This window comes from Anguilla rostrata, chromosome 10 (assembly GCF_018555375.3).
Source record: "Anguilla rostrata isolate EN2019 chromosome 10, ASM1855537v3, whole genome shotgun sequence".
Lineage (NCBI taxonomy): Eukaryota > Metazoa > Chordata > Actinopteri > Anguilliformes > Anguillidae > Anguilla > Anguilla rostrata.
In genome coordinates this window covers 15,112,391-15,129,297 of record NC_057942.1, presented here as the reverse complement: position 1 = coordinate 15,129,297, position 16,907 = coordinate 15,112,391, and the positions used below count along the sequence as shown (strand labels likewise).

The window sequence follows — 16,907 nt, the reverse complement described above, 5'->3', positions numbered from 1 at the left end:
TCACATTTCCCTAAAACTACTATCATCTTTCCCTAATCGTACTTTATGTTAAAGAACAGCTAAATGCAATGCAGACACTGATCAGCCATTTAAAGTGCTGGGACATCCAGGCACTTCCAGTGTAAATGTAAAATCCAAGTAGCACAAGAGTGGGCATTTCACAAAAAACTCAAGCATGTTTTGAAACTGGCGCACTTTTCTGTTTGGCCTAGATGAGTCCATGTCACACTTCAGCATGATACTAGGTTGGTATTAAAGTGCAAGTCCTGTCTGGCATTTTAGATTCTATGGTATGTTTTTTTTGTTGAATTAGAAGAGGGTTACTTATACATTTTGAATGTAGAGATGTGTGTGCTCATCCAACATTATGACAGGTAATTGGCATACCTACAGGTGTGGGGCATCCATTGTGCTGGGATTGTTACTGACTGTATGCATGAATGTGTGTGTATGTGGGGAGGGGGATGTAAATAGGAACAATACTGTATGTATTAGTGGTGTTTTATTTTACCAACTGATTGTAGTGTCTTGTCTCTGTGTTTATATGTTTTCCTTTTCCATTTCAGAAATGACCACAAAGCAGTTATTTTTTGTTGGTTTTTTTTTTTAGCTACCGTGCTTATCACATTTTCTAATCTCTGGTGTACCTCTTTCTGATATTCAGAATAAAAAACTGACGAGGCCATTGAATCAAGAGATGGGAGACAGAAAAGAGAGGTCCCACCCTCCATCTTTCTTTATGACTGATCTCTAATCTTTTCTTCGCTCAGTAAGCTCCACCACGGGGCCCCTGAAGCCAAGCCGAGAACCAGCGTCTTGCGAGGAGTAACCCAGTAAGGCTAAGACGGGAGCTCGCAGACACACACACTCGCACACACACACACACACACACACACACACACACACACCTGGCAACCGTGCACACACCTGGTCGACCCGGACCTTTCATTGCTGGCCGCGCAGTGGATCAGCCACTGACAGACTCAAACACCTGCTATTGGAAAATGTGTTCTCTATCAGTGAGCCTGTTTTCTCCTAAGACTGGGCCGTTATTGTTCCTCCCAAACACTGGCGGGCCAAAGTATTTCAGGACTCCCAAGGCCTTGCGGGGAAACAATGCTCGATTCATGCACCTTAACGGGGAGGGAAAATATAGTCTCTTTTAACATACACATCAAAAGGCTTTCTGAATATTTTCAAATATACTCGTATATATAACAGAAAAACCTCTTTTAATTTCATGTCTGAAATTCATGATTCATTTCAGACGGAAAAGCACAAAATATACATTTTAAATATCCCTACAATATGATATTATCTTAATGTCTGGAATTTTAGCACAAATTATTTAGCACAAACCACAAACTATTTGGCACTGATGATCTTAGGAGGTCCTAATACTGCTGCTGCTAAAAACATTTCTCCGGGGGCAAAGGAATCTGCTTAATGTTTTATTTCATTTGCACAAAACTGCTTGTTACCAATCACATGTTGAATGCAGGCTGTTTCAGTTTGTGGCATTCAGGCTTTTATGGATCTATGGGTCTAGCATCCTCACATTAAGTATACATGAGTCTGGGCCCTATTGTGGTTTTACACTTAAAAGGGACACTTGAGGACAGGTGATCATTTTACTGGTTATTCATGCATGGGGGGGCTGGGAGGGGCACTCACCCCCTGACCTGAGAACGCGAAGTCAAAAACGCAGACACAATGCCCTGGACTGAAATGCCACAGCCATCAAAAGGACGTTTGACACATTATTTATTGCTCCTGGTCCATCAAAAAAAAAAAAAAAAAAAATCCTGGTCCTTTAACCATCATTGTGGTGTTGTGTTTCTCCACTGGGAGAGCGCCGCATCTGTGGAGGGATGTCCACCAACGCACCTGAGTTAAGCCAAGATCAAAGAGAACCAGAACACACACACACACGCACACACGCTAGCTGGATGTTGGTTATATTGGAGGATTGATCGTCAAACAACGCTGGAAAGCCGCGATGCAGCCTCACTGTCACCACCCCCAGGGCTGCTGGAAACGGGTATTTGAATAATCTCTGGGATATTCCTTGCGGCGCTGTCGACAGAAGCTGTCTGTCATCCTGTGGTTCACCACCAGAACGTCTCTCTCATCAGGCTCAGCCAAAACCTCCAGAACACTTACACTTCAGTCCTCAGCGCTGTTTCTCTGACTGAGAGATTATTATTATTATTATTATTATTATTATTATAGATGCATAAGGGGCATTTCAGGCAATGTGCTGCAAGAATACAACCAAGAAAGCATAAGAAAAATTAGAACTAATACATGTAAGAGAAGAGAAGGAATACAAAAGGAAGAACAATAAATTAGTATCATAATACAAATATTTATAGAGACTGCTGATCAGTGTCCGCATTGCATTTTGCTGTTCTTTAACATAAAAGGAAGATTAGGAAAAGATGATAGTAGTTTTAGGGAAATGTGATACTAGTTGTTAAAAAGCTCATTTAAGCAATTTGAACTTCCCAAGTTCTGTGCTTCTTGGTCTTGAAAACTATATATTGCATAGGCAATCCTGGCATTTGGACCCATTTTCACAAATGGGTCTAAACAGGTCCATGTCACAATTGGTCAGGATGCTGGGGTCCGTAGCACACACATGCAAGTCCTCATTAGCCACATGATTGCCTGTTTATGCAGGGTTTAACAACGGGAACTGTCTGCTGTTCAACCCCCAGTCTTTATTCAAGCCAACTGGGAGCTCATCTGCAGCTAGATACGTTTATAAATAAACTGTACTGGGGAAGACTTACTTTCAAAACCTGGAAACTCCACATCTGCATGGAACTGACAGAACCAAGCCCCGTGGCACAGCCTTTATTTACATTGTGCCAAAGCTGCAGGGGTACGTACAGTTTGTGAAGGATTGGCTGATAGTCTCTCTGTTTAATTCAGTAGACACCTCCCTGTAGCTCAGGGGTGTCCGATCCTAACTGAGAAGGGCTGGTGAGAGCGCAGGCTTTTCCCCACAGCACTTGAAATGGCACATCTAAAAAGAAAAAAAAAAACAAGGTCTTCATTAAAGCCTGGGATTGGTTGATTAATTAAATCAAACGTTTTAGTGCTGGGCTCAAATAAAAGCCCTTCTCGGGTAAGACCGGGCACCACTCTTTCAGTGTTTTTTAGGACGTAAAAATGCTTTGCATAAGCCAGGGACTTAATTCAGAATGATTTGTGATATATGACCATTTTCACACAAATTATTGTGTATAATATGACTGTTTTCTTCATAAATGTATGCTTTCTTCAAGCAGGTGCAGTATGTCTTTAAGTCCTTTAGCTTATCAATTCTTATTAAAGCAGTAACAAACATGGTATGCATGGTTTATGAAGGGCTATGAGTTACACTTGGTGTTGTGCGATAGAGTGTAAGATGTACGTTCTTTTATGGAATGAGCGTTCGGTGACGGTGGGTATATTCCGCAGCGTGGTGCATCCTGGCTAGTCATGTTTGGTGAAGGTGCATCCTGGGTTGCCGTGGCGTGAGTCGCGGCGTGTCCTGCGTGCACCTGTGTGGCTCTCTCGCCGTACGGCTGCATGTGAGGCTCTGGACCAGGGGCCATGTCGTGCCTGGGCTCCTGCTCGCCTCGCTAACTCTCTTTACCCCTCTGCGTGCCCAGCGCCTCAGCTCCGCACGCCCATGGCGGCAGATGACAGACCTGAGAGGTGCTCTGCTTTTCGAGAACGCCTCGACGAAACACGCGGGTGAATTAATCAGTCCCCTATTGTACGGGGTCCGGCGTCTCCTCGCCCAGGTTCTCAGTCACGGAGTAGGGTAGAGAGCGCTCTTTTGTCTCTATGTCCCCACAGGAACCTACAGCTACCTGCATACCTTCAGCACAGCAAAAAAGGTGCATCCTTTCAGTGATGGCAGACAAAGCTGTTGCTTTCATCCTGACTGACGTTGAATTGGTATTATGTACATTCTCATAGTAATTGTTTTCACAATTTGTACATTTCACGAAACTGTACAGGCCTACTGTTGGCACAGTGCTGTTGATATTTGCATTGCCAGTGTTATTAATGAAAATGTGCTGTACTGTCAAGTTAAATAGAAATATTTTACAACGTGTAAATGGTTCTGCTTGGATTGAAAAGTCTCTTCATTTTGCTCCATGGGCTAAGCTCACAGTTGTATTTATTTATTATATATTATATTCATATTGATGATAATATCGTTTCAGCCTGAACTGTATTGATTTATATTTCACATTGATTGCAAGGCAAAGGTTCTTTGAACCTGGTTATTTGAATTTCTGTTTAACCAATGCCAAAAGCAAGTGTGGTCTCAATCATAGGAGTGTTTTTCAAAATAAGAAGAGAAGGGGAAATTATATTAAACTGACAGTTGAGCATCCCTCACATTTCAATAACATTTTTATAATAATCATGTGAGTAATGAAATGCAGATACTGCGGTCACTTTCCTTTATGTTTGCTATTTGCAATCTGAGTGACAGATGTTTTTTGTTTTCATTTTTCAAAGTTGTATTTGAACAATAAAAAAGGCTGTGTCAAAATTGTTTTGACAAGGCAATACTTTGCCCATCTACTTTGGAACATGAACAGAGAATACTGAGAGACTAGCTGTATTGGCCGACTTGATCAGTTCACTTGATGCATTGTTTTTCTAAAACTTACCCTATCTTCTTTGGCTTATAACTCTGTAAAACGGTATTGTTCATCTTATCAAGCATAGTATAGGATGCCTCACTATTGCCCCTAACCATATCGTTTTAAGGCATTGCATCAAAAAGTCTCCAGTGCATCTGTTTTTTTTAATTTATTGTCATTCTAGGTGATGTGTTCTGTTTCATTCAGTGTTTTAGATCTTTTTTCACTTTGCTCTTTCTTTCTTTCATGATAACGCTCTCTCTGAAGCCTTCCATTATCATCCTTCTTCTTAAAATCTTTATTGATCGATTGATTTGAGTTGAGCTGATGAGCTGAATTCAGTTTTCACTGATAAACCCGAGTCAGCAGAAAATCCTCAGAAATGGCATGGACAAGACTGCAGTGAAACAAACATTAATTGTTTGTGTGTGTGTGTGTGTGTGTGTGTGTGTTTGATCCACAACACTGAGACCGTGGGGCTCCCGCTCTTACCCAATGACACCTGAGAATAAGACCTTGAGCAGATCACCCACTAACCTTCGCTCCATTAAGCCAGGGTGGGGGCAACGGGAGAATGTGCCAAGTCACCTGGGATAAAAGCCGCAAGGAGGCACTTCTTAGGCGCTCCCCCACGCCCCTTTTATTTCTCATCCCTGCCAGGAGCCCCCTCCCTGATCCCTGCTCCTGCCCCTCTCACAAACAGCTCCATTAGCTTACCTGGAAGGAATTCTTGGTCAAGTGAACAGTGCAGCCGCTAACAAAGCCTTACTTCAGGGAAGATTACAAACTTCAACAGGAAACCCTTTCATTAAGAAACTGTTTGAAATTTTATCAATACCTTGATCACCCCTTGAGGTCAGCAAAACCATTTCTAATCACCCTGCCTTGGCTTCTTATTTGGTTGTGTCTTTTTTTAAATAGCGAATTACTGTTCGGGGGATAGAGGAGCAACTTGTTTAACATGGGGGCGCTGTCAGGAGCACGTGCAATGACAAAGCGATTTTGCTCCTTTCACCGATCACCCACCTGCACCCCGGATCAGTTCAGATATTCAGGCAGGCTGCCAAGCTGTCACTCATTCGACGAAAGGAAAAAAAAAGAGAAGACAAGATGGAAGCATGACTTACATACAGACTGAGGAGTCAGAAGCTAAATTTAAGCAAATTTTTTTAAATGAAGAAGACCAGCTGTGCGGAGTAGTCCAGCTATGGAAGCAACAAAGAAGTTGAAATAAGGCTGAAATAAAGTTGTGTGGTGTCCTTATAATCATCCTGTGCGGAATTTTAAGGACCCGAAAAATGCTTTTTGATTGTTTATGTCAAGGTTAGCTCAGCTAACCAACTGGCTGGGTCTTAATGTAGCACACTGTGTGAAAAGGTTCTTTGACCTTAAGATACTCTTCTGGTTATAAAAAAATGATCTTTGAATGTAGTTTTTATATTTTTTTTAAAATCTTGTATTTTCTCAGTCAAAGCTATGATTAAAATCCATGTCCGTGTGAATAGGGTGCTCAATATAGGAGTATCACGAGGCCAGTTTGAGCAGGCACACCTTGTTTTCCCTGGAAATATTTGCTTTCAGCTAATAAACACATTCACAGGCAATGTACCACCGAATACTCACAGCATTTCACAGTCACTACCCTGCATATTTTGGTCTATATCCAAAATGTCAAATAAATCTACAGTGGATTCCTATGCTGCTGTTTTTTGAACACATACAATTTTTCCTTATGGAAGTTGCCCATAAATATCTTTTGATTCATTCTAAACTGAACTGAATTAGTATCAATACCAATCTATGTTTTCACCTGGCAAGTAAAAAGCCTTCACCTCTGGTATGTGCAACACTGTGACAAAAGAGGCTCGTGTAAAAACATAAATAGCAGAAAATCAATAACCAAAACTCATTTGCATTGTTATTGCAAGAGAGGCTGAAAATGAGATCATTTAAACTACGAAATGTGTTATTGCTTGTTTTTTCTGTCTTCTCTTACTTGAACGTGATGTAATTAGTCTTGCAGTGGTGCAGCTCTCAGAACGCACCCCATGCTAATTCATTGCCCCTGATTATGCATATGAATTTGGGGAGAAATCACATTAGCCGACAAGCATTATTACAAGTCAGATCACCACCAATCTGCTTCATGCGCCTTTTCTGACGGCTGAACCCATCCTGTGTACAAGTGTGAATAACAGGAGAACAATCTAATACAACATGCAGCAACACAATTACGGTCCTTTGTGCTGGCAATCTGTTGCCAGTGTGTCATTCCCTTTCTAATCAAATGAAAACAAAATTGTTTTGCAAAACAGCCTGCTTTCTATTTCTCACTGTATCTAAGGCATAATTCATAGAAAATATTCAGGGCAGGAATGGATTCCATTTGGCCTGAATTAAGAAAAAAAAATTAAGCTGGGGACAGCACAATTTAGGCAAATGATGGCAGGGCCATCACTAGGGGTGCGAATGCTGGTGATGATTCTAGGGGCCCAAAGCTTGGGGGTGGGGGTCAGCTAAAACAAATTCTGTTTGTTTTATTAAAAACGGGGGGTCCCAGAATTCCTAGCTACATCCCCTACATGATGGTATAAAATATTGACTGTTATAATACTTTAAGGCTCCAATACTGTTTAACAAGCTTTGTGCATCTCTACTTGGCCCACTGGTTCAAGACCACAATTGGCCTTGAACCAGCTTACTATCGTTAAAAAAAAAACAAAAAACTGAGCATCTTAAAACAGATACTCATTTGTGGTGACCCACAACACCAGCAGGACTGTCATTAAGGCATTGCTGCTGTACTACCACAGTGTCTGTGACTTTAAGCTGCTATGGTGTTTTTCTCTTATGTTAACAGCATATTTATATTATCTGACATTTCACTCTCCTGCAGGGAAAATTTAGGTAAGCAGTTAGCAAGCCAAAAACTTTTGAACCAATAAATACCTCAAGAGAAGATTCTTCAAAGTGGAAGGTATATTGTTTGGTGCCCTTCATAGCTTGTACAGTGTGAACCAAACTTCAGTGTTTCACAGACGTCTTTTCTCAATTGATTTATCAGAATTTTTCCTTCCAAGTTAAATTAAAATCTAATGGATCATTTTTCACTTAAGGAAACTTTAAGAAAATTATAAAAAATTCATTAATAATTCAGCCAGCTACATTTTGTGGTTATCCTTACAGTGTTGCATAGAGTTGAACAGTGTCATGGAGAAATGTATCTTGATGGAACTACATTTATAGATATCATGGCATTTATTTTATTTTTATATTTTTATGGTGTGGTAAAGTTTATTCTACTTCAGCAGCAGTCTGTACTGCAAGCTGGTTGGTTGGCTGGCTATACTGCAGCTAGTGTGGTTACATTACACCAAACTTCATTATTCATAACTGGCTTGCAAGCAAAGCTAAGTGCTTAGTAAGCTAAGTAACACAATGTAAATAGCCTGCTACTTAGCTATCTTATAAACTGGTTATCTACTATCTGTATCACACTGTCATACAATGAAACATTTTTCCAATAAAATTAAGCTGGAAAGACTGCAGTTGCAGTTTTATATTGATTTATGTTTAAAAAAATATTTAACTAGCTATTTAGCCAGAAGCTGGTGTATGAGAAGATTTGGATCTGCAGATACTTTCAGCACAGACCTGCCAAGTGGTGAATCCAGCCAAACTGAATTGCCTACAGTCCCATACCAGTTAACAAAGCAGCCCGTGATTTAAAGTAATTTCAAGTTCAACTAAAGCAGAGCTATTGAACCCTAGTTAATTACAGAGAAACATTTAACCAACTAACCTTTGGTGAAAAACTGTCTACTCTGAAAAGAAACTTAATATGAATGATTCATGTATAAGAGATTGAAAACAGTGTCAAGGCAAGTGGGACATTCAGTGCCAATGAACAAGAAAAAACTTGAACCCAGCTTTCAGCCTGTTTTCATGTATGTTAGCCTGCAGCACCCCCTGTTGTTGAATTTAAAGACCGAGCATGTACTGTAAAAACCTGGGGAAAACATACTTTTCAATAGCAATGAAACATGATAATAGTATTATAACCATATTGATCTATTAAACATTGGTTTAACAAGTGCAGCACACCCAGGAAAATCAAAACAGACATTTTTCGTTGGTGTGCACAAATTCACATTGACATGCAGAGTAAGCAGTTCAAACAGTATTTGTCATAGCTTGCGATTTCTGTTTGGCTAAGCAGACTCTAGTGCCTGTTCATGTGATATAGGCAGGAATTTGAACGAAATTTAGAATTTTCTGGTTATATAAATAAAATAAAATAAAATACAAATGGCCTTGTCAGTTTTACCCAATCCAACAAATACCTTGTCTCATTTACACATACAAAATATTTAGCCGGATATGATATACTGACTGTAATGACCTGGTACCATGTCACATGACACCTACACACAATTCTAACAAATAATAGAATAATGTCATATGTAGAGCATTTCTTCTTGTTGCAGCCTTTTGTTTCACAAATATTCTTGCGTCAGGGTTTTTTCTTCAACTATCCTAAAAAATAACCAACAAAATTACACATTTGGCCATAAGATGCCTAGTGTCGTCCATCATTGTTTTCACAAATTCCATTTTAATAATCCACCTTAACTCGTGAGTAGTTAACTGCTGGCAACCCGTGTTTGTTTACAGTGCGCACCACGCGGTGTGATACGTGATGACGTCTTCTTCCTCTGGCGAAGTCTGACGGAACAGGTTAGAAGAAGACCGTGAGCAGGCCCGTTCAAGGGTTCTGAAACTGTCGAGGAAAATGATAATTCGCCTGCGTGAAAGGAAACGACCGGTTCTCTGGTTTTCAAATAAAGTTGACAGGTATTTCTTCGTTCGAACACACGTCTGCTCAGTCAGAGCTTAATGAGTGGTAACTGCGAAAAATGGAAGCATCGTTTGACAAATGAAGAAAACGAGATGGGGGAGGGGGTACAGAAAATCAAGTGATGATGCCTGGTGAATGGACAGGTATTGAATAAGCAGGCTGATTATTTTGAGACAGCTACATAGCTAACGGTAATAATTGTCATTTATGTAGCTATACTATTTTTTGCAGAGTTTGCCTTGGCTGAGCAGGTCTAGGGCAGAAAGCCTGTCACAGTCGTCGCTTACAGCTACGCGAACTAACGCTAGCGAGCAAGTTTCAACCCTCGTAGCTACAGTATACAAATTGTAGCTTGTTAGCTTGCAAGCTATTAGTTTAACTGGACATTTTCGCACTTAATCATGAGTTATTCCACATATTATTATATCCTTGTCATGTCGTTGTACAACAAAGCTTATCGTACATTGTTATCTTAGCTACAAAGCGCACTTTGACGGCTTAACCTGACGGCCCTGGGAATTGAGCTGTCAGGCTAACGTTGGTTAGTTATTTAATTAGTGAACCTAAATTAGCTAACTTTAGTTAGCCAACTTTGTGATTGTTTTTGACGTCGCAGTTTAGTCTAAGCTAATTGGCGATTCACTTTGATGTTGACTTGCTTACTAGCTAGCTTAGATAATGTACAAAGCCAATCGCATGTATTAGTAAAATATCCTCCTAATATGTAGTTAAGTTACACTGTTGGACGCATGCAACTAACTAGTTGTTTAACACCAGCACCTAGTACGCAGTGATAAAACTGGATAAAACTTTTTAGGCAGAGGTTTGTTAAGATGAACTGTCGCAGACACCGCTGGAATAATCAAAATGTGGTAACTGTTAGTTCTTCAATTAGATATGATGCATGCACTTAGACTGGTGTTTCTGCTGTTCCAGTGGAAAGATGGCATTGTTGTGGAGTCTTGAACATTCCACGAGAGCCAATATGAATATGTATTAAATGGTTTATATTACTCATATTATTAATGTTTAATGATCCACACTAACGGTATATTGACATTGAGTGCCTCCTGTGCTTAGCAGGCCGGTTGATTGATTGCTACTTGGAGGTTTGGTTCACATGAACCAGGCTTTGCATTACTACCTAGTTCACCTATTTAGAGGAATTAAAATGATTGTCCTTCATTATAATGCACTTCATCATTTCTTTTTCTCCAGGTCTTTAACTCTGTAGCTATGGAAGCAGAGGCAAGCCCGCTACACGTGGAGTTTCCCGACTTCTCCTGCTCCATCCTGCAGAAGCTGAATCGGCAGAGGCAGCTGGGCCAGCTGTGCGACATCACCGTGGTGATCCAGGGCCACCGCTTCCGAGCCCACCGGGCCGTGCTGGCGGCCAGCTCGCCCTACTTCTGCGACCAGGTCCTGCTGAAGAACAGCATGCGCGTGGTCCTGCCCGACGTCATGCTCCCCAGCGTGTTCGAGAGCCTCCTCCACTCGTGCTACACGGGCACCCTCCTGCTGCCCGCGGGCGAGGTGGTGGCCTTCCTGACGGCCGCCAGCTTCCTGCAGATGTGGCACGTGGTGGACAAGTGCACCGAGCTGCTGGAGGGCAACCCGGCCGCCGTGTGCCGCAAGTCCGAGCCGGGGAGCGCCCGCCCGTCGCCGGGCAACAGCGGCTACGGCAGCCCGAGCGAGGGCTTCGACCTGGCGCCGGAGCTCGGCCTGTTCGGCAGGACCTCCGACTGCGAGGACGGGGAGGCGGAGTCGCAGGGCCGTTCCCCCACCTCGGCGCGGGGCGACGGGAGCCCGGGGCCGGGCCCTCCGGACGGAGAGGATGGGGCCAGCGAGGTGACGGAGTACCGGTACGCCAGGCCGCGGTACATCCAGCCCAGCATCATGCGCCACAGGCGCTGGGTCCGGGTGAAGGCCGAGAAAACCGAGCAGGACGGCTGCGACGGCTTGCCGGCGGAGATGGAGACGGAAGCCGCCGCCGAGCCGGAACCGCCGAGCCCCGCTGGAGACGAGTTCGGGCTGACCCCCGGCGCCCGAGCGGAGGAGAAGCCGGAGGCCGGCCCTGAGGAGAGCCGGGAGGGGAGGCACCCGTACGACGAGCCGCTGGACTTCTACGGCGCGTCCATGGAGGAGTTCTCCGGCGACAGGGCCGAGGAGCCCCCCGCGGGGCCCGGGGGGGACCCGGGCGGAGCGGCGGACGGCCCGGAGCTGGCCGACGGCCTCCAGGAGGAGACGTCCCACTCGGGCTTCGCCGCCGTGGTCTACAAGCTGTACCCGTGCCAGTGCGGCAAGAGCTTCACCCACAAGAGCCAGCGGGACCGGCACATGAGCATGCACCTGGGGCTGCGGCCCTACGGCTGCGCCGTCTGCGGCAAGAAGTTCAAGATGAAGCACCACCTGGTGGGCCACATGAAGATCCACACGGGCATCAAGCCCTACGAGTGCAGCGTCTGCGGCAAGCGCTTCATGTGGAGGGACAGCTTCAACCGCCACGTGTCCTCTTGCAGCAGGGCCCACCAGGCCAAGCGCGCCGTCGCCGCCGCCGCCGAGCAGGCCGCGCCCGTATGCTGATCCGCGGGTGCCGCCGCCGGGGCGGTTCTCTCAAGCTCAAGGTAGTGATTTCGGTTTGGCGGCTTGCGTTCACACCCTGATCCAGATTAAGAGCCTGGACCTTAGATATGCAGTGCCATTAGTTTTGGGCTGAACCTGGTCGCCAGTTTTTACCAGTTTGCAATACTTACTGTATGAGACTATCATCAGCTCGGAAACCGCAGTCGGTCCCTTTTTCTTTATTTGTATGTTTGTGTAGCTAGGCTACGCCCATTTCAGCTCCATCATTAAGTCTAGTAGGCATTGTACCTGATAGGGAGTGTGCGAAAGCCTCAGGCGTTTCTACCGAGTTCTGGGCAGTTTATGTGTATTTGCTATAATAGTATGCTGCTATATTTCACTGGAGACTTTGTTGTGGTAACTTGCAGTATTTCTGAGTTGTTGAAAAATGTATTTTTTTTTGAGTCAGATATTATAAAAAAGAGAACAGAATGGTGATCGCTGATCATTTACGATGAATTTAAGTTTATTTTAGAGAAGAACTGCCGGCTATTTTCATATCGCTTTATCAGTAGCGATAATAATTATATAAATATTAATGAGATTGAGAGGTCAACTGTAAGTACAGTGCATATTATGTTGCATATGTACATTGTGAGTGTAATGCATTCAACATTTAAGAATATCATTGGTATGTTATATTATTATGAGGTGCTTTAGGGATATTTACACTTTAATTTGCCTAAGCTCAGTGGTCATAAAAATATGTTTGCGGTTACATTACTGGTGTGTGTAAATCAAGCTTATGACTTTCTTACTACGGGTATTGTGCTTGTTTTATTCAGTAGTGAAGCTATTCATGCCATGAAGCAAAAAATGTAGATATTGTTGCTTGGGTTTGTTCACAAAAGCTTCAGATACAGGTATTGGGACCTTTGGGTTTGTATTTGAACACAGTTTTGACTGCTATGATGAAAGACAACTTATGTGGCTAAGGGCAAACAATGTTATTGGGGCAGTGTAATGCATTCCTTTTTATACAGAATACAACCGTATATGTGCGTGGGCATAAATGTGTATATATCTGGAAGTATTTAATAGATTTTTAAAAACTAAATTAATATACATTTATTTATTATGAGAGTACTAATATGGAAATGTTATACTTTTTTATTAGGTAGTTTTCTTTTTGTATATCTATGAAAGACAATATACTGGTGACTGTTTTATTATTCCAAAATCCTTTGTAGAAATATTGAATTTAAATTCATGTCTTACACTCTATGCTATGATATTCAGTCACGCACAAGGTCTAAGTGTGGTTTGATTTAGAAAAACCGGTCACCTATAGGAGCAGATATTAAATATCCAGGTTTCAGGGACTGGCTGCAGCCATGGGGTTGCAGTGGGGTGATGATTCGAAGATAAGAACATTTATATACGTTACACACACACACAGACATAGGCAGACATGTATCTATAATATTGATATTTGACTAGTGCTATTGAAATGTCAACTTTGACGACAGTACAGTGTTTGAAAAGAAAAAAAAAAAAAAAGCAAAAACAAAAAAACGTTGGTGTTTTCATGGTCTTTTCCGGTCTATTACAAAATATTTGTTCTAAATGATCCATTTGCTTATCCAAAACTGGCCCTGTGTCTAATGATTAAGGGTGCTGTTTTTTAATACTTGTCTATTCATTGTTGTTAACAGTGTTAAACAGTATTATTTATGGTCTTTAAGAACAACAAAGAAAGTGGACCATTTAAAAAAGAGAATGGACCAAGCCAGTACTTGCTGGAAATACCACAGATAATCATTTTTGGGGAAATATTTTGGACTTTTGACCTTAGGGCAGTAGTTTGTGTTGTGGTTTCCTTGGTTGATTCTTTTAGCTCAATGTAGGAGCAAAGTGGTTGGCTCCTGTCTTTAGTTTTATTGAAGACATTGTTTTCCATTAAGAATAAGGGCCTGTTCGAATGATTTTTAATTGTTTTTTTTTTCAAAGGGGAACCTTTGATATTTTGTAGCATTTGATGCCTTGTTCTAAACAATTAAACTAACCATTTTGTGTTTAATTTGTGCGTGCACAGAACCCTGAGGTTTCACAAAGATTAATACTTGAATACGTTTGTGTATTAGTTAAAAGAGTAAAGGATTGAAATGATGTTTGTTTTTACTTTTCTCAAAGGAAACCAAGGGTTCATACTTGAAAAACCCAGGGAAAGTATTTGGTTGGCCGTACCAAATGTATAGAAATTGGACTTGTGAAGGGTGCATCCCAATACTCGAAAAAATGTATCCTCCTTTCCTCCACTATCACCTCTTTTTCTCTGTGCCCCGGATAAGCGATCTTTGCATCCTCCCCTCCCTCCAGTGTCCCAGTGCTGGAGGAGACGAGTGTAGCAGCTTCAAACCCAGCTCCTCGTCTCCCCACGAAGGATACATCATCGATGTATCCTTCCACGGAAGTCCTTTCACATTTCTGGGTGACATCATGACGCTCATGCCCACAGAGATTGAAAGACCATCCCACAGAAACTGACGCTATCCAAACTTTAGAAGCGGAGATGGCGGAGTACTTGAATTTCGCCAGTTATGCAAGATATTTAACCAAAATCCTGTGCTTCAGTAGATTATCACGCGTAGCATCCTACCATAAGGCTCAGTTGCCTACAATGGGTAACAAAATGCCCGTTTGTTCTTGTGGCTCATTTTCAGCAAATAAGTTTGGCAATTTAAGTTGGGGCAGTAGGTATATTTATTTGCTTGTACATCTATGTTGCTTAAATAAACATGACTGTAAACATAAATAACCATGGCAGATACCATTATTCAGTCTGTGAATATGCATGAATGAATTTATTCAAGTAACCAGTTCCAAATGACGTATTTGTTATCAGATGTTACAGTGGGAAACAATTGTTTTTCAGTGTGAGCACTGAACATTACGAGACAATAACAAATATAATATGAAGCGAGAAATTCTTTTCACTAATCTACAGAAATGTTTCTTAATTAGCCTTCGTGAGATGCAGTGAACTGTTAATATTAGCCTATATTATAGGCTGCCACAGTATCTGAAATTATTATATTTATGTATACTATGAGATGTTTACTTTGATCTAATGTTGCTGATTACATATTAGTGTGCTGACGCAAACCGTAATGCCAGGTGCATGTTTGTGTACTGTTCATGCAACTACCTGCACTTGAAACTTACAAGCTATTTTGCAGCTTTAAATGGGCTGACCATCTGCGATTGGCAACGGGACTATTTGTGGGAATTATGATGGGGCTATGTCATTAGTAGTCGATGTTGAATTTGATAACGGAGAAGCAGATGAGCCATTCCGATCTTCATGCCTGCCCATTCCAAATGACCCCTCGGGAACAATAAAGACTATCCAATCCAATTCTGTCCTCTGGTCTCCTCCCCTCCTTTCCTCCGGATTCTTACGGGTAGGACACAAGTTGTAGTGGGGGATTGGAGGAAAGGAGGTGAGGAGTGAAATGCATTGGGAAGCACCCAAAGACGGTCCACTCAGTATGCTTTTTAAATTAATGTTTTTATTTTGTGTGGCCAGCCAATTTAGCCCTGGATTTTATTTCCATGTTTTTCCATAATAAAAGTAAGCTCCTACTGATATTTAAATGTGATGCCATTGGATAACCAGCTGATTTTTTAGAGATGCATATGGTGTGCTTTAAGATGATTGCACTATATATATATGTATATGTATATATATATATATGTATATGTATATATATATATATATATATATATATACATATGTGTATATATATATATGTATATATATGTGTATATATATATTCCACTTATTTTAAGACTTTCTTCTCATAGAAGAACAGTGTGGATTTTTGTTAACAATTAAAAAATGTGTTCTGCAATAAATGTAACTGGTTTTAGCTTTAGTGTATATATTTGTTCGTTGGACACCTGCATTTTTGAAAGTGCTCCACAAGGGGGCAGCATTCATCTATGGACGTCATACCTTCAGTTGAAAGTAAACGCTAACCTCACCAGGCCCCATGGCCCGCCCATGGCCTTAGGACCTTCTTGCCGGTCTTGTTTAAACTGGCTTCTATTGGCGACATACCCCCAACCCACCCAACTAATTCCACTCTGCTCCAAGAGTGCCCATACAAGTCCAGTTCAATTTGGTGTTCAGTCTATTAATTCACTTTGATATGTAATACTGGATATCACACTTATAGTGATTAATAGACATGATTGCCTTAGTTTAATTTCATTATTGCGAGGCACTTTGAAGCATGCCTCAAGAATCAAATAAACATACTAGTGAGTTTTATATTCCTCAGTACAAAGTCCTGTCTTTCAGCTTTTTCATTCAGTAGTCATCAGTTTGGATGCAGTGTAATAAATAGTTAGATAATGACCCTCAAAAGTCTACTAACTGCCAAGACCGTAAATCCCCATAATTTCACTGAGGTCCAGACGTACTAGGTAGTAAAATACTACTATTTTTATGCCTAAGGCACTGCTACCCAGCAATTTGTAAGATGAATTACCACTAAATGAATGTATATGGGCCTCGGGCACAGACTTCCTCATGAAGGACATGCTGTGTGTGATTTATATTCAGACCTAGAAATGCATTTCGTATTCCAAATATACGACGTACAACCAATTATCGTGGCGGTAAGTCTCAGAAGGTCTACCTATGCAGCTGTTTAACATATCACCCATTAAGAAAAGTTCATATAGCTGGATCTTACCCTATTTACAAAGTTTTTATGTCAGGTTGAACATAATCACAACTTTGGTATAATTCAATGACCTGTACT

General features: G+C 41.7%; 1 protein-coding gene across 2 annotated transcripts; it reads left to right on the top strand.

The window, feature by feature from the left end:
• Positions 1-9,302: 9,302 nt before the first annotated feature.
• LOC135265111 (zinc finger and BTB domain-containing protein 43-like) lies at positions 9,303-16,007 on the top strand. Of its 2 annotated transcripts, none has more exons than XM_064354387.1 (2): positions 9,303-9,656; positions 10,732-16,007. In XM_064354387.1, exon 2 carries the CDS (start codon positions 10,750-10,752, stop codon positions 12,094-12,096), a length of 1,347 nt encoding a protein of 448 aa, XP_064210457.1. In that variant the 5' UTR covers positions 9,303-9,656; positions 10,732-10,749; the 3' UTR covers positions 12,097-16,007. The 2 variants fall into 2 exon arrangements, with proteins under 2 accessions (XP_064210457.1, XP_064210456.1); XM_064354386.1 differs by having other exon boundaries at positions 9,307-9,509.
• Positions 16,008-16,907: the final 900 nt, after the last annotated feature.